Raw genomic sequence first — 18,965 nt, forward strand, 5'->3', positions numbered from 1 at the left:
ACAAATAACACATACCCCTAGTTTGGGTCTACTGTTGCATTAAAAGCATGGATTTTAAAAAGTTGGCCAATGCAGTCCCCTATCAAACAGAATGGTGACACAGAAAAAAAGTGATACTACTGCTATTAAAGGTACTCATCAGCAGAGGTTGTGTTGTAAAGTTGTGTGAAACTCTGTATTAGATCAACAGAGGTGTGGCAACATCCTTACAATCAAAATATAGCCATACAGTGATGTCCTTTTAAATATATCAGATATATGCTGCTAGTCTGTTCCCATTTGTGTATTTCTAAACTATGTATGAAGTGATTGAGGCCTCACATAGAATCTCACTATAGTGGCTAATAAAGGTTTGACACTCTCACAGGGGAATACTGATAGTGTACTAATAGTGTGGCAGGCAGCAGAAGTTTGGCAGCACAACCCCATTAAAAGCACGTTGGACAAGCAGATGAATTCTGGTACTTTCTTAACAGAAATATGCCCTAGTGTATATGTGCCGCATTATAATGAAGGCAAGCCAGCTAGCAGAAAATCCTCCTTTCTTAATTCCCACATGCCACTGCTCTTCTTATTCAATACCCTGTGCATGAATATATTGTTGTTAGTTCTTTTTTCTTCCTTCTAGTTGCCTAATGTTCTGCTGGTGCCCCTTCACAAGTGTTACTATCGAATCATCGTTGGCCAGAGACTGACTGTACAAACGCATCAGGAGCACTGGGAATGGTAGTGAACATGCAAAGCAAAGAGTATGCTATTCCTAAGGGCGAGTCTAGGATTGTCAAGAAGGGGCTTTCTCCTTTTAGGAGCAAGGGCCCTCATACGCCCCAGGGAGTGTCATGATTCATGATCAGGCAGCTCCTTGCTGAGCTGGTGCTGGAATGCTCAATTGGCTATACATGGGGGCTCTTTGACGGTCTATTTTTTGCTAATGTGAATGGTGGAGTGTGGTGGGGCAAGTGGTGATTGATTCTGAGTAGAGGTGGAGAGAGGGTGTATCAATAAAAAGAACTAAAGGTATCCAAAAGACTCCTTATTCACTGGTTTCTTTGTTATGATTAAACAGTAAAAAGTCAAGGCGAGAGCAAGTTGTGATGAACCTCTCAAGCTCTTAGTTCATGAGTGTGAAAAGCATGGGGGGTCAATATGTTTCATGCCTGTTACTGTCGGAAGGATCATGGCATTTCATCAGGACCAAAGGAATCCTTATCTACTTGTGTACGTAAGGTAGATGCGTGCAAGTGGATGATACCATACCCTAAAATATTATGCTACAAAGCATACCTTCTGGGGAACTAACTGAGAGGTCTTGTGGACCCAGTAATAAAAGCTAGGACGCACGCTCACAGGCATTTCAATGGTTAGTTTAGCAGTTCATTGTTGCTCGCCGACCTGGAACGAAGTTGATTAGGCTACCACCTAGGTCCTGTGATCCACTAAGGGGTACCTTATTCGCCAAGAGAGTCTAAATGAAGAAAGATAGCACAGTCACCCAGCAGAGGACAATTCATCTAGTAATAGATTTATGAAGAAGTTAAAGACATTCCTGATCAAATCTTCTGCTTCTAGCAAGTTTTCAAAAGGGCAGAATAAGACTACGGCACTCGCCTTAAAGGAGCCGATCTTCATCAGCGTGACTTCCTACAGCAGCCAGTCGATCCACTCAAGCACCCCTCTGCATTCATTTTGGGTGCCCAATCGATAGACAGCGGTGTGATGGATATCCTTGATGATCCATCTTGGCACCTGGGGCATACAAATAATGATGGGCAGTAATCCCTGCCTTAAATTTTACATTGGCTCTGCCTCTTTAGTGGAACTAAGAGGAGCATCTACAAAGTACAGAAAGCGATAAACAGTTCATAACAGAATGTATTGTATTCCAGAAGCTGGTAAATAGGAGCCATGAGATAGTAGGAAACACTGTTCACGAGAAGTGACCTTTATACTGGGAGTATTAAAAGAATGGGCAGCTTTGAAAGACTGCTTTATCAAGATGATTACTTGGTCACATGAAAAGTCATCTGGAACTTGGGCAAACTCGAAATCCGCAACAAGGTATCTTTCCATTAATGCACACTATCCCGTGTGTGCCTCTGTTAAAGGCTGAAACCATTGAGTACAGCGACCTCAGTAAACATCACTCCATGGTAAGGGTGTATGGAAAACTTTAATAAAAAATGAGCTGCTCCCTGAATAGATGCTTTTAGAAATTAAAAGAGTTCATATTTATAGATAGAAGAGTGTAGAAATGCCTTCCAGCTATTTAGAGCACTGCCTTTTCTGTGTACAATATCACCAGATACATCTCAGAATACTACCAAAGCACAGGCTTCAATGGATGGATCTTACACTTACTTAGCTATCTTTGTTTTATCAGCAGTAACTCTTCAATACAAAACTCTGCACATGGCATGCAGCTAAGTCTTCTCTGGGGGACTATAATGGAGAGGGAAGTACACTGACTCTCATCCCAGCACAGTTCACCCCATTTCACTCTGATAAATGCAGTATGCTTACTTCAATGTTGCTGTAGTTTCTCACCAATGTTGGTATTTACAGTCTAACAAAGATAATGGCTCTGAGAAGGAAACAATGCTTGTCTGTAACAGTAGTTCCTAAACAATTAAATCTTCTATAGATTCACTCACATACTTGTTTCAAATACCCATCAGTGTCTTATGAGCATTCGGGACCAATCTGTGTAACAGTCAACATTTACAAGCTACCACAAGTCACTAGCCGTCCCCATGGAATTGCTCCTTTGCTGTGGCGGATGCTACATGCCTTTTCAGCCATCATATGCACTTTTAAGTTGCTTTTAATGTCTAAATTCTATCTGGGAGGACTGAATACTCCTGATAAGTTGGAAGAGGCAAAAAGTGAATATAGCACAAGGGAGAATCCTTTTTTCGGGTGAATAATATTTTCATACCAAGCCCCATATTTCCCATCATTGCTAAAGTAGTAGCTAGTAGGACTGGGAGTAAGATCTCATGAGAGAAAACAATTTTCCTTTTGAATACAAGATACCTTTATCTTGGCAATTCCTTGCTTAGAGCCAGAATCCTACCCATCTCCAAAACGTGACTGCCTGAAATATTTAGTTTGTCAGAATAATAGTGCACAGCTTTCCTGATTTCAGAATGAAGGCCGATTTCTGGAAAAAAACCGTTATGTGAGACCATGTCTTCTAAAACAGGAAATGTCTCAACATGAATGCCACAAACTATTGTAGCTGATGCTTGGGCCACCATAAAATCCACTACTCAACTACTACGTCTGAAAAAACTATTAGAGGCAAACTAAATGGGTTCTTTCATTAAATTTGCTAGACTAACGATCTGTCCCTAGTAGGAGTTGCCTCTGAAACACGTGGTATAATTAAAGTTTTTATTGGGTTTACACTAAGAACATCTTCCTGATACTTATTTACCGAGGTTGAAAGTGAGATAGGACTGAATACAACAGGATTGTATGTAGCCACTGTTCAATACGCTGTCACAGTGAAGATCTGTGGTCACAGCCAAGTGGCAGACAATGCATTGCCTCACTGGAGAGCATAGCTGCACCTCGTCAGAAAGCTTGTGCAGGCATGCCGGTGAGTGACAGCTTTATACACCCCGGCAAGATCCTTAGAATGAAAACCTGTCTTCTGAAGGCCTTTTGCATCTTGGCTGTGACACAGAAACCAGATGAAAGAAAGAAAACAGCCTGCTAATTGTTATTTCTGACAGCCTTCATTTCAGCAACTACAAGATGGCTGTAGCCAGGGTACCGTACGTTGGAGACAGTCAGGTGTATGATTCCCACTCTTAGGGATGTATGTGGGGCTGTTAGCTCAGCAGAATCGATCAGAATTGAGGAAAATGTGCATGTCATTTTTTTATCCTGAAAGCCTTTTATATTTATAGTGGCACATACATATTCAGGCATGTACATATGTTGACATGTGCATACACATACACACACACACTCACAGACAAACACCAAGTGGGGCACAAATTGCATCACGGATCTCAGATAACTTGAAGTCTCAAATTGAGAAGAATGGCTCAAAGACTTACACTTATTGTTCTTGCAAGTAAACAAAAGCGCTCGAAATGCACAAACAAAACATTTAAGACACCCAAGAACAATAATGAACATCTACAGCTGATATTATTGAGAAATAATGTTTTTGGGAGCCACCCCCGCATTATTTAGCAATGCAATGAGCTATTGAGAGTTCATTATTACCATTATATAATGCCCATGGTATCATCTATGCCGTCTTCAACTTGATGCTTTGCTAGGTTTTTGATAACTGTGTAGATCTAACAGTGTATCAGTGCATTGCTACATCCAACACTTCTATACCAGCCTTGACCTCTGGTATCCTGAGTTAGGCCAACAGCAAAGAGTCAACATTCACTGGCACCAAGTGTCACTCTCCTGCCTTAAGGCAAAGATGGGGTGAGTTTAGCACCTTTTTAGTGATTCATGCAAGCAAGGCCGTGAGCGATGATTTCGAAGCCCTAGTAGAACACAATATGCGGATAAAAAAATGCCAGATGGTGATCTAATCGAAGACGTTTAAATGGAAAGCAGAGGTGTGGCAAACACTTCTCTCACCCACATATTCCCACTGGAGAAGACTGCTCCATAAGAAGGTAAGCCAGAACACACTGAACATTCAGTGGCAGGGAATTCACTGGCTTGAGGAAAGGGTGAGTGATCAGGAATGCGTGAGAGTGACTGTGTCCCTCGTTCCATGGATAATTACCTCAATTTGTGGGTAAGAGAGTGGGAGACTGATTGCATGGATGAAAGAGTGAGCAAGTAGGTGGAATGTTTAAACATATTTAATTCATTGGGGCTTGAGCGACTGAGGGTGACAGGGTTGATTAGTGGTAAGATGATTGCCTACGTAGGTCTATTGGGATGGGAACAGGTGAGCGATGGAGCTAGCAGGTGATTTAGTAAGTGGTGAATGTTGGGTGATGAAAGGTTTTTAATTTGTAAGACACATGGACACGTCAAAATGCAAGATAAAAGTCACCACTCTTAAGCAATATTTAAGAGCACGAATGAGCAAGAAGACATAAAACCCACCGTCTTCTGTTCTCTCCTTCGCCTAGCACAGTTCCCCTGTAACACTGTTTCGGTAATAAAGCAAAGCTAAACAGACAAACGGACAAGGGTGTTCTCCATTGAGGCATTATATAATCTGTGGGTGAGACGAAGCATTTTAAATATCTGGGGGTTGGCGATGATAGGGGGAGGGGAGCAGGTTACCAAGAACAGCAATGGTCTGCCCACTCCCTTGATCTCCCTCTGCCATTCACCACAAAAGGCATGACAAAAGCCCTGTACACTGATTTGTTTGTCATCTGCCTTAATATTACTTTTGTTTTTTGCTCAGGTTTATAAGTGCAATAAGGCCCTTTTAGCAAGGCCATCCTCTGCCCAATATAGACGGTCAAATGACAGCACCAAAGAAAAGTTCCTCGCAAATATTCTAATATGACAGGAGACTGGCTAGGTGGGCGTTATTGCTGCACTCACAGTTCACAACCCAACAAGCACCAGAACATGCTGGACAATTGTACTTCGAAAGTGTAACTGACCTTTGGGGCACCTTTCGGGTGTGGAAATCCTGAGCTGAAAATCTTACTAAGACTTACACACTATCCTCAAAGAAAGACTGTTGTACAACTGACTCACACTGTTGTTGAGCGAGACAGAAAACAAAGGCAAGGTATATGGCTCTTTCAGGTCAAGACTCATGCTGTCTTGAGTTAGTTAGAACCCCAGCAAACAGCAGTGCACCAAGGTAGCATATTCTGATACAAGACACGTGAGCCAGATTCTAAAAAGGACAATAAAGTCTGTAGAGGAGGACGTTTGGTAGGGCTGAATAATTTCTAGCAAATCCAACCTCAGGGGTATGAAAGCACATAATTCTGTACTCTAGTATAGTATTTATCATCATTTCTTATATGGGAATACTACAAAAAGACTATGGAACCTCCTGGAGATCAGGAGGAAAGGTTTATGGAATTAATAGATGAAGCCTTATGGCGGTCTTGTTAGAGTTCCTATAGGAAAGTAATATGACAAACAGGGACAGTAATAAGAAAATAGAACTTGCTATCCATGGCTAGGCAATCAACTGGCCATTAGGACTAGGAAATAAGAATATAAAGATCCGATGGAGTTTGATTTTTGCTTTCGTGGAGGAACCCCATAGTAAATACTGATATCTGAAGTTTGTAAGACTACAGATGGAAAATTGGACAAGATTTTAAATTTAAGGAATCCTCTTAGTTTAAGAAATGTTTCACTCTTTCGCCCCTCTTACATTTTCAGAAAGTTAACCAGGGTGCAAATCGCTGCTGGTTGTGAGCAAAGGTAGCTAGCGATGTTGACTGAAAAGTACTTCACTACTATCGCCCCAGGGTGTTAGGCAAGGCTAGTTTCACCATCTGAAACTGTGAGTAATAATGGGACAGATTCATGTGCACAAACTCAATAAGCACCACATGTCTAACGAAATGACCCTCGGTTATCTAAGTGTCCAACTCTTTAGGCATATTTCCTACAGTGAGCACCTCTTGCTGACTGATGCAGGAAAGTCTTCTAGCAGTTGGAAAATTTCTGAAAAAGACATTTTGGGGTTGACTTGTCTGTCCACTGAATTAGTAGCACACCAATATCATGAGATTGCTTTTATGTGCATATGATCTTTGGGCCCAGCCAAGCTTTTTCCTAAAGAGATGTCAGTATACCTGAGCTGCAATCACTTGCTGAAATAAGAGGTCTGGGCAGGAGAGAAAGAGTTGTACCACGCTGTGGAACTTTTTCATGCTTGATGGAGGGCGAAATTCCGCAAGTATGACAATGCATTCAATTCTTTCTAACCCGCTGTGAATAAAGGCCCACACATTTCAGAATAGCCTCTTGTTTCTGCACATGCAAATGCTTACCTAGTAGTTTCAGTGACAAGATGCGCCCAACAGGGAAGGGACTGACTATCATAGGTTCATAGACACTGATCTTGTTACAAAATTTGCAAAAAAGGAAGATGTATGTGCTTTTCTAGTAAGTTGTACAGTTAAGGAAGAGGTGCCCCGGAACCATTCTACCTCAATACAAAGCTCCTTGCTCGTGAACCCTTCTCCCTCAAAGCAAAACTCCTTTCCTTTTAGGGAAGTTTAGATTGTGGTTTTGAAGATTCTCCATCAGAAGAATTTCCTGATTAATTTCTCTGTGCAAGGGATCAAACTGTCAGGTTCATACGAAGTCAAGACAGACTGGAACTGGACTTGGGATATGACAACAGTAAAACATATAAAGGTGTAATATTGACCGCATCTAACTCCCAATAGTAGGTCAAGTGTACCATGGATTAAAAGAACAGTGAATTAGTCCTTTCTTTTCTTGATTAACCATTGAGAAAGTGTCACAAACGTGCACTCACGCGTGCCCATTGCCACTGAATGTATGCAGTATTACATTCATTTTCAGAAGTTATAAATAAATGCAGCAGGATATGAAAACGTTAATATCTAATTAGTTAAAGTGCTGAAAGGCAGGTCCTACATATGTATTTAAGGAGATTCTCTTCATTGCACAAATGTTCAATTCAATAGTGTAAAGCTAATAACTAAACAAAGAACTCACAAAAGTGAAGGCCTTCACCAGGACATTGTACAACTCTAGGATAAGCAGGCAGTAGGTTCCTCAACGGCTAACTTTTGAACACATGAGCGCCTGAGTGGACGAATACTCTGAAATACTGGAGAGAAGTCAGTTCAAATCACCAGTAAACCCTCAAAGAAAGAAAATGAAGCACAGAAAACAAGCTGCTTGTAGTACAATGTGGGTAAAAATGGAAGAATGCTTATGACAAACATGTGGAATCTTCCCACAAATTAGAGTTGAACACATTCGGAAATCATCGACTCTAACTGCAAAACTCAAGATATTCAGGAATATGTTACTGCCCATCAGAGTGGTTGATTGCAATCTACAAGTTACCTAAAATTTCTTATTTTTGTATGATGATGAAGTTTTAACTTGTGTCCAACACCTATGATCTTTAGAACAGACAATTTAGTTTTATTTTGTAAATATACACTCGTCTGTGCTTTCAATGTGAGGGCACAGGCGTTTGTATGTATGTGTGAAGGGTTAGGCTGGGGAAGACTAATCCCCATTGGACATAGACTATGAATATATTTTATATTATGCTACGAGTTACTTGTAAAGCACACAAAGAGTGGTCTCTTGTTGCTGGAATAACCAATATAGACATAAGCGGCGAGAAAATCTAGCAGGCGAATAGGACATTTTTAAACAATTTTCTAAAACAAAGTAGTAAAGATTCAGAACGGAGAGCCCAGGCTGGAGGGTTGTACATTATGGGGGCTGCCATAGAAATATGTTGATTGCAAAAGGATACGGTTTTAGTTCTAGGAACTGTTAATAAGAGTTTACTGTCGGATCTTAAAGCATCAGAAGGTTTTTGCCCGTTTTTGGAAGAGACAGAGCTCATGTCATCAAATCTCAAAACAATAACAAAAAGAAGTATTAAGAGTGGATTTCAGGGGAAGCTCCTTTCAGTCATTAGCGTTCCTATATTTTTCTACTCTTTGCTTTCTGATATTTGTAGTTTTCAAAAGCAAATCCTGTATAAGTATCAGAATAAAACATTTAAAAAGCAGGACTGGATAAACTTCTCCCACATGGTCTCGGAAAACTGTAGTCCTACCAAAGAATGTGTTAGCCAATTAGCATGCTTCAAAACAAAGAAAACTACCACCTCACTCCTTAAAGAAACCATTGTGCTATCTTTTTGGTAGCTTTTGAAGTTGAAAATTGGCCTCCACAATCAAAATGAATTTGCATAACAAGACAAACAAGTGAAAATGGTCAGCTACAAGCAACAATTGGCACTTCACCCGTTACATTATTTTCTTTTGGCTATATAGTTAATTTTGTTGCCTTGGAGAGGGGTGATGTGATCAAAAGAATGCCGATAATATCCGTCTTTGACTCTCAAATGATAAAATACTCCTAAACGGAAAGTGATGTGGTTCATTTTGTGACTTCATTTTCCAGAAGAAGGCAAGTCAAGGAGTTCAAAGCACCAACTCTTTACAGAGATATTTTCAAAACAAAAAGAGGGCGTGGGGAGAGGGCACGGGTCTGGCCTTCACTTATTACACATGCACACACAGAGCCCGGAACCTTTTACACACACATCATGAACTTAGAGCTTGACCTAAGCGGAAGTAGAACTTTGATCTGCACCGTGGTGCACCATCAACAAGCAGCGCAGCACTTGGAATTGGGTTTACTGCGGTGTTCCTGGTATGTGCTTAGACAAGCTTACAAAAATATGTTCACGGCAGTCCTACGATGCACCAAGTGAAGTGAGAGGTTCTTAAGCCATCACAACCCCAAAAGCGTAGAACACAGCACCAACTGCATGAACTGTGTGGAGCACGGAGGCAGTGAGTGATCCGGCCCAATTGTGTGTTTTTATTAAAAAACGTGTTATGTCTTAAGGCTCAGATTGAATGACATTAACAGGGTCCTAGAATTATTACACACTGCACGTGTGCTGTATACCCACCACACTCAGCCTTAAAACGATAGGTCAAATCTTTTTTCGCCACTCAACAATCACATTTTGTGCCATTAAATTTGCGTCTTTTTGCTACTTTGCTGAGTTTTATTAATACTGAATGAATACTGTATACTCCAAGCATAAAACCAAAACAAAAATGGCTATTTTTTTGGTATATAATGTCAAAGGTCACAGTTGAACTGCATGTTTTCCCTCCCACCCAGAAGTAAGAGACCCTGGCGTATTGCTTTGTGAATTCAATGCCAAGTGCACAGGGCTGACAGCCACACAGCACTAAAGTGGGATTTCATAGCAGCAGTACTAGCAGTCAGTATCATGCTCAGGCTCGTGTCCTGCTTCCTCGATGACTGACCTTTTGGTTTAATAGGTGTCTATGCTGTGGTCATGTGACTAGTGCCCGCTGAAGCACAGACCTTGCACCTAGCACCTTGCTCCTTCAGGGGCTTTTGTGGCGTTTGTCATTTGTTAGTACTGCTGCTTCGCCATCCCGGGACTCCTTTTAGGGTTAAATGCATGCTTTAATCTTTCCTTCACTTGTTTTTATTTCAGTTCGCCTTGGGATCGGAGGCGTTTGTAGTTGTGCCTGAAGTAAAACCAGCCAGAGGTTTTGTTTGTGACAAAGTGACAGTAGTTAATGAAACTCAGCACCCAAGGGCATAAGGCAGTTATAGGTCGTTTTGTTTTTAATCAGCACCAATCCCGTGAATGCTCTACACTTGGTGTGTAAGGTAAAAAAGGCCAAGCGGAGACTACGTCTCTCCACCCTGGATCATAGCATGGAAGGTTGAATACTGTTTCTAAGTGTGTATAAAAACAAAAGAAGTACATTTTCTTTTTGTTTTTACTTACAAAACATAGAGAATATCTTTGTATACGTATAGCAACGAGAAAGAAAACTGATCGATCGGAAGCTTTCGTGTTCCTTTCGGTGTTTCTTCTTTCTGTTTCATTTTTTTCATGAGCTGTGTTTAGCGTAAACAAAAATAAGCCCCCCTTTCTGTTAGCTGCGGGGGGTTTAGAGTGAAGACTCATACTGTAGTAACTCATACAAGAGCGGTCCGTCTCTATACCTAATGCCGACAGCCGTGGGGGTGACGTACTGAAGAATGTTGATAGTCCTTCTCAATCTTCTGTCTACAAAGTGGGCATCCCAGGCGGGGTACCTCTTCCTTGGCATGTCAATCTTGATGAGGGGCCCTTCCGGGTAGTAGGGGCGCCCATAGGGTGTTGGCGGCGCCGTTGGTCTCACTTGGAAAACTGGCAGGCACGTGTCAGCTGTGAGATCATCCGGCTGCTCGCTGAGCCCTCTGGTGGGTGTGACTGGCGCCCCCCGGTACCCGGGGGTGTGAGGTGCCATGGGCTCCACGTCAGGGGGCAGAGGGATACCCCACAGCAGCTCGGCACAACAGGAGCTGGCAAAGATTTTCGCTCGAGGCCCCATGGGATGCAGCACTCCATAGTACAGAAACATGAAGGCCACCCCAGCAGCAAAGCTAAAAAAAACACAACACAGTGCTGGCACGGCATAAGAGTCAGTAGTGTCTGGATCTCTGTAGAAATACCAAAGGAACGTCAAGGCGGTGTTCTCGGTCAAGATCACGGCATAGTAAGCAAACATTCGGTATCGGGTCCGCCCTTCCTTGACGTTGAACCAGCAGAAGATATACACAATCCCTACCACCATGTTGAAGAGGATCTCCTCCCACTTGGACATGCAGAAGTCCGTCCCACCGTGGATGATCCAGAAGGCCATGGCGCACCAGTGGACCACTACGAAGATCCCAAAGTAGAGCTGGAAGATGGAAGCAAAGAGGGCGAAGGAGATCACCCGCGAGGAGATGGTGAAGAGTCGCCAGAAGAGATGGATGAGAGCACCTCGGTAGCTCATGCTTTTCTTGTCGTCCCTGGAGTCCCGCAGGAGCTTGTGATAGGAAGCTAGCACCCAAGCCAGGGACATCAGGGAGGCCACAGAGGAGACACCTGTGCAGAAGACAATCAAACAACAGGCACAGATTGATTACATCATGACCATACTGTTTGGAGAATGCATGGAATACTTTATGGTGGTCAAAAGGAAGCAAAGAGGAAGGACAATGGAGAATGACACTTCAGTGCACCAAGTGATGTTTGATAGACACAAGAGAATGTCGTTGAGGGCCATTAACTATTCACCTGTAACACTATGGGTGTTAATTGCTGCCAGTTACATTCCGCCAAAGGCTTATAGAAAGTGAACTGAGGTGCTATTAAGGTAAGCAGTTTGGGTAACGCGATGGGCCAAAGAGAGCAGCTGTCATTGTTTACTAATTGCTATCAAGTCTGCTTATTGGATATTAGCTGGCCACCTTAAGCTTACAAAGGCCATTCATTTGCTATAGGCCAGAACACCATTTTGTCACTATATGTTTCAACTCTCCCTTCCTATTATGTTCAGATGGTGAAATAACCATGATACTGATGTTAGTAACCCATATATGCAAGAACTCTCCCATAACAGAAACACATGCAAACACAAGAAATGAGAAGGAAATGTTAAAAAGAGGCTGGGGAGAATGTTGGTGAGAGGATCTTTTACATAAAAGAAAAGTGCTGCCTTTTTTTAAGTACAATTGGCTTGCCCCGTTTTCTTTTCATCAAGTCAACATGCAGATCTCCACCTCGGTGGATGTATGTACCAAGTTCTTCTGCTTGCAGGACCTGTCCCGCTTCTCACTCTAATCAGTTTTCTTGCACGCCTCTGAATCCAAAATCATCCACAACTGCTTTCTGTTTCCCTCAGCTTCTCTGGCACCACCTGCTGTGCATTGCTCTTTCCACACTCACTCAGTCCACAAATCATTTCTTTTCTTTACTCCTGTTCTCTGTGGCCTGTCACTCACTGAATCCAATTCCTCTGCTCTCCTCTTCTCGTACACATCGGGCCAGATGTATAACATTCAACATCTTTGCTGAAAGGAGGGCCATGCTAAAAAAAGGAACAACACTGGTGCTGACCTGCATCGTACAATTACGAAAAATGAACAGAACTTAAGAGGTGCGCAGAAATATCTGTGAATTCTAAAAAAAAAAGGGCAACTTGCAAACCATGATGCTGTGGGCTCTTCAGACTTTAAACTCCCCTGGTAGCACTACTTACATGCATGTAGATTACAAGGAGTACATATACATTCTTATTTAAAATGTATACATGTCATTTAATTTTTTGAGAAATTGTTGTATGATCATCTAAGTGCTACTTTTTTTATAACTTAATTTTCCATTTTTCACAGTGATATACAACAGAAAACGGCATATTAATTACTTATTGCAACAGTACAAAGTACATTGTTTTGGAAAATGGTCTAGTACATAACACGATGTAGTCCATGGCAACATACACATTTTTTCCACTTAACGATTAGTCAACTTGTAAAGGTCCCTTTATGCCAAGGCTCATTGTCCCACTCCTGCTGGCTTCAAGAGGTGCGCACTTGTGTCAGAGTCAGCAGTGGACTTCTAACTCACCCAGGCAGGTTCTATTCCTGCAGGCTGCTGTGAAATAGGGGCAGAGTCAATTTCAAGCAAATACCTCTTGTGTAGGCTCCAGATGTCCAGAGGCCTGGATGCTTGAGTCATAGCGAACAGTTCGCTATTCGTATTACAGTACACTAGACTGCTGAGCCAACCTTTTGTGGTAGGGATGGCTTTGCTTCCCCAATGTAGCACCATCTCTCTTTTTACCAATAACAGCGCATTTGCTTAGGGATCTTGCACGTTCCCCAACAGAGCCATTTCAGGTGCAGGGGTTATAGTGAGTAGTATCATACTAGATAAGAGTGTGAAGATGGTCCTCCAATAGCACCCTATCTTTACACAATTCCAAGTCATGTGGAAAAAATCAGCGTGGTGTGCTTCACACTTGGGACAAGTATCTAAGTGCTACTTAACCTGACCAGAACCCATATGGCCGAACTGCTATACCCAACTAGTGATAGTCGCCTTTATATGGAGCAATCAGTGGGTCGACCCTTCTCTGCCTCTCGCTAACAGCCAGCTCTACCTCTGAAGTAGCAGAGCAAGGGAAGGATTAGTTACTTACCTGTAATCCTAGTTCTCTTCCAGGGGTATCCTCATCAAAGTCATAAGCATTAGAATATTCCCGCCCATGTGCGGGACCCCGGAAACACTATATTATATGTGCCCCACATATATATACTCATATATATATATATATATAAAAACAAGCAATAGCAGCCAAATACACAATAGAGCTGGATTATGTTGTAAAGAATTTCCACCATACATGAAACATATGCATTAGAAACATGAAAAACAACACCAAAGATTGTTTTGAAACTGTTTTAATGCTGAAAAAGCAGTAGAAATTCTTATGATATCCTAAAAGCATAGAAAGCTCCCAGGCTGCATTGCAAACACATAGTCTAAAAAGACTGAAAAGCTAGCCTGTAGCTGCATGGTACAAAAAACTGACACCATGCCTTTATGACCCCCAGTATCCCATCATGCCTCAGTGGTGACAGTTGGGTCAGTTGTTCTTTTCGGAGACTGAAAAACCATGGAAACAAATAGGTTAACAATATCTCCAAGTTAGTAAAGATTCTTTGCCCGGGGAGGCGGGAGGTTGCTTATGACTTTGATGAGGATACCCCTGGAAGAGAACTAGCATTACAGGTAAGTAACTAATCCTTCTCTTCCAGGGGATCCTCATCAATAGTCATAAGCATTAGAATAGAATAGCGAGCCTCACCTCATCTCCCTGCGGGCAAAGGAGTAACAATACAGTAATAACAATACTAAGCCTAGAAACAACTAAGCTTGTACAGGCCGCAGGCTACCCAAATAGATTCCTCAAAGAGGCTTGTCCTACTTGAGTATCAGCCCTGGAATCAGATTCTATACAGTAATGCCTTGTAAAGGTATGAACTGATCTCCAGGTTGCAGCCTTGCAAATCTCTGACATAGGGACATCATGGAGGAAAGCTACTGTGGCCGCTTTCCCCCTAGTAGAGTGTGCTTTAGGTGACAAAAGTAAGGACTTGCCTGCAAGCTGATAAGCCAATTTAATACAGGAGACGATCTATCTAGAGATGGATCTCTTGGCAGCTGGAAAGCCCGTTCTCAGTGGACCATAGTTGATAAACAATTGGTCCGCCTTCCTATTCTCTTTGGTCTTTTCCAAATAAAATTTAAGGACTCTTTTGAGATCTAAAGAGTGCAGTGACCGCTCAGCCGGGGTCGTAGGGTTTGGAAAAAAAGAAGGAATTTAAATTTTAATTTAAAAAGTATTTGTTGAGCGCAACGTTCACCATGCGGTTTCTTGGCGCTATGGAGGCAAACTTTAGCAGTGACACAAACAAGACTAGAGATGACAGGGAGGGGAAGGAATTACATTGGGAAAGCTTGGGTAAAAAGAAGAGTCTTGAGCTCTTTTCGGAAGGCAGGGTAGTGAGTAGCCGAGCGTAAATGGTCAGGAAGGGAGTTCCAAAAGGAGGGTGCCAAAACAGAAAAATTGGATCCACCCCATTTCTTACGTCTGTATCTGGGGACTTGTAGGAGTGATTGGGTAGATGACCGCAACTCGCGAACAGGGGTGTATTCTTTGAGTAAAGAAGAAATGAAGGCCGGAGCAGTCCCTTGGCGTGCCTGGAAGACCATGCAGCCAGTCTTAAATAAGGTTCGCTCCTTTACAGGCAGCCAGTGCAGTGCTTTCAGCAGGGGGGTGGAATGATGGAAACGAGAAAGTCCGTGGATCAATCTGGCCGCCTGGTTTTGAACCAGCTGGAGCTTCTGGAGACTGTAAGCCGGGATGCCGTTGTAGAGGGCATTGGCGTAGTCCAGCCGGGAAACAACCAGGGCAGACATGATTAACCTGAGGGCAGAAGGAGAAAAGAAACGGGAGACAGAGCGGATGGTGCGGAGAACAAGAAAGCAAGAAGATACGACAGAACTGATTTGTGAGTGGAGGTTGAGATGGTTATTGAGTTTAATACCCAGGGTTTTAACTGAGGAAGAGGGTGTGGGAGGGGGTCCCAAAGAGGGGGGCCAGAAGAGGGAGTTCCAGGGACTGGATGAACCACCTGTAAGGACCAACTCTGTTTTATCAGGATTCAACTTCAGATGATTGTGGTTCATCCAGTCCCTGATAAAAATCATAATAGACTGAAAGTTAGAGATAGAATGAGGAGAAGAGGAAAGGTTGAAGATAAGCTGGAGGTCATCTGCGTAGTTAAACACAGTGACCTCCAGCTGTTGAAGGGCAAAAATCAAAGGATAGATATAGAGATTGAATAGGAGGGGAGAAAGGGAAGAGCCCTGAGGGACACCACAAGTGAGTTGGAGTTGAGTGGCCGAGAAATCCCCTAGCCGAACCGCCTGGGTACGGTCCCTCAGGAAGGACGCTAACCACACCAGGGCTGGGCCCTCGACCCCCGCCGCTCCGACACGGGACAGTAGGATGGTATGGTCAACCATGTCGAAGGCGGCGGAGAGGTCGAGGAGCACCAAGGCCTGGTTGTTGTCATGGTCCATGCCCTCCCTGAGATGGTTCAGAAATAGACTGATTTATATGAAAATCGGAGACAACCTTAGGTAAAAAGGATGGATGTGCCCTTAAGACTACTCTGTTATGATGGAAAACAGTGTAGGGTTCTTTTGTACACAGCGCTTGTATTTCACTTACTCTGCGCACTGATGTAATTGCAACTAGAAAAGCGGCCTTCCAAGATAGGTGTTGCAAGGAAGCTCTGTGGATGGGTTCAAAGGGGGGTCCCATCAACTTAGACAACACTAGGTTTATTTCCCATGGAGGAGAAGGGTTTCTAACAGGGGGTACACTTTCTTCAACCCCTGTAAGAAGTCGTTGACCACCTCCATCTGGAAGAAGGAGGGCTGAGTAGGAGACTTCCTATAAGCCGTAATGACCGAGAGGTGCACCCTGATCGAAGCATATTTAAGACCAGATCTTGCTAGGTACAGTAGGTAAGGCAGAATCAACATCCTCCTGTGCTGATGAGGGATCAAAGTGACGGTCTCTGCACCAAAGAAAAAACCTCTTCCACTTAAATGCATAAGACATTCTTGTGGAGGGTCGTTTCGCTTCCTTTAAATGTGCATACAATCAGGTGGCAAATTTAAATGTCCGTATTGCAGGACCTCAGGAGCCATGCTGTTAAGTGCAGTGAGGGAAGGTTGGGATGAAGAATCCTCCCCCCCATCTTGGTCAGCAGGTCCGGCCTGCAGGGCAGTCTCCTGGGTGGAAGCACCAACAGCTGTAGAGGTCCGGGTACCACCACTGCCGAGGCCAGTCTGGGGCTACCAGGATCATGGTCATGCTGGATCTGATGAGTTTGGAAACCACCTTTCGGAATCAGGGGCAGAGGAGGAAATGAGTAAGCAAATGTCCCTGACCAGTCCATCAAAAGGGCATTCCCCCTTGTCCCTGGACGGTGGAATATGGACGCGAAGGCGTGGCATTTTGAGTTTTCGTCGTCCGAGAACAGATCTATTTCTGGACGACCCCAGCGATGGAAGAGGTCTGCCACCACCTCGTCGTGCAGCACCCAGTCTGGCTGATCTTCTAAGTGCCTGCTGAGTGAGTCGGCCTTGATATTTAGCTATCCTGGAGATGCACCGCTACTACTGTGAGGTTCCGGACGAGCAGTCAGTGCCATATGGCTTTTGCCTCCAGAGAGAGAGGACGCAACCGAGTTCCCCCCTGCTTGTTCAGGTAGAACATGGTCGTCGTGCTGTCCGTTTGGATCAGAACTGAGTGTGATTCGAGTGCAGGAAGGAAGGACTTCAGAGCCAGATGAACTGCTCGAAGCTCCAGCATGTTGATATGGTAGGGCTGTTCTTTTGCTGACCACCTTCCTTGAATCGGCAGACACCCCATGTGTGCTCCCCAACCTTGGAGAGACGCGTCTGTGATTATAGACTGTGTCGGGAGAGGTTGGTGAAAAGGCACTCCCGCCAGAAGGTTGCGAGAGTGAGTCCACCATTTGATGGAGGTCTTCGCCACCTGGGAAAGATAGATCCGGTCTTCCTAGAGCCCTGTCGACTGATCCCATTGATCCTCCAGAGCCTGCTGCAAAGGTAGCATCCTCAGCCTGGCGTGAGGAATCAGGAAGATGCAGGACGCCATGGAACCCAGCAGAGACGCTACTTGCAGCGCTGTTGGATTCTGGGACTGTAGTAGAACTCTGCACTTCTGCTGCATAGAAAATAGTCTCTCCTCCGAAGGATACGCTTTTCCCAATTTTGTATACAGAACGGAGCCCAGGTAGTGTATGGATTGGGTTGGTAGTTGTACTGACTTCTCCATGTTGACGTGGAGGCCGAGCCTGTGCAATTGTAGCAGGCAAAGGTGGAAGTCGTTCTCTACCTGTTGAGGAGATGGGCCTTTTAGGAGCCAGTCGTCTAGGTAGGGATAGACGAAAAATCCTTTTTTGTGCAGGAAGGCTGCCACCACTGCCATGCATTTGGTGAAGACTCTCGGCGCTGACTTTAGCCCGAAAGGCAGGACCCTGTACTGGTAGTGTTTGCTGCCCACCAGAAACCTTAAGAACTTCCGATGTCGCATGGCAATTGGAATGTGGAAGTAGGCATCTTGCAAGTCCATCGAACACATCCAATCTCCTACTAGCAGATGTGGACATATTTGTTGAAGAGCAAGCATGCGGAACTTCTCCTTGACTATGTTCTTGTTCAGAACACGAAGATCCAGGAGGGGCCGGAACTTGTTTTCCTGATCCTTTTTGGGGACAAGAAAGTATCTGGAGTAGACTCCTTTTCCCCTTTGAGAGGGAGGCACCTCTTCTATAGCTCGTTTTTGGAGAAGAGCCTTCACCTCTTTTCGGAGCAGATCGAGTTGGTGCGGACGAGATTTCTTTGGGGGAATGTCCTGTTGAGGCGCACGGAAACGAAGAACATATCCATTGCGCAGAGCATTCAGCACCCACCGATCGTTCGTGATGCTGCCCCACTCTGCCAGATGTTTTGAAACACTTCCTCCCACTGGAGTGGACAACGGTGCTAGAGGAAGCCAGTGCTCATTGTTTTCCTCCTCTCGTCGAGGTAGAGGACTGCTGGTGACCTCCTCTACCTCGGTTGGCTTTACCACCCCGAAACTGGGTCTTGCCCTGGGTCTTGTTTTGGGACCACTGAGGGGTTTGAACCCTCTGTTGAGCCCCTCTGCCTTTGTTGGTCTTGAAACGGCGTTTAAACTCTTTCTTTTTTTCTAGGCCGACTGCCTTGACGGTGTCAAGCTCGGCTTTAATCTGACTCATTTCGTCATCCGTGTGCCGGCCAAAGAGAGATGTTCCGGTAAACG

At 43.9% G+C, this 18,965-nt stretch overlaps 1 protein-coding gene across 1 annotated transcript in view; it reads right to left on the reverse strand.

Annotated features, from left to right (window-relative positions):
* Nucleotides 1–6,447: 6,447 nt before the first annotated feature.
* The window catches only part of XKR6 (XK related 6), a 703,926-nt gene continuing 691,408 nt past the window's right edge, over nucleotides 6,448–18,965 (reverse strand). Inside the window, exon 3 of the mRNA XM_086925144.1 lies at nucleotides 6,448–11,617. Coding sequence (XP_086781270.1) covers nucleotides 10,653–11,617 — 965 coding nt within the window. The 3' untranslated portion in view covers nucleotides 6,448–10,652. The remainder of the gene's footprint in view (nucleotides 11,618–18,965) is intronic.

This window comes from Lissotriton vulgaris, chromosome 6 (genome assembly GCF_964263255.1).
Source record: "Lissotriton vulgaris chromosome 6, aLisVul1.2, whole genome shotgun sequence".
NCBI lineage: Eukaryota > Metazoa > Chordata > Amphibia > Caudata > Salamandridae > Lissotriton > Lissotriton vulgaris.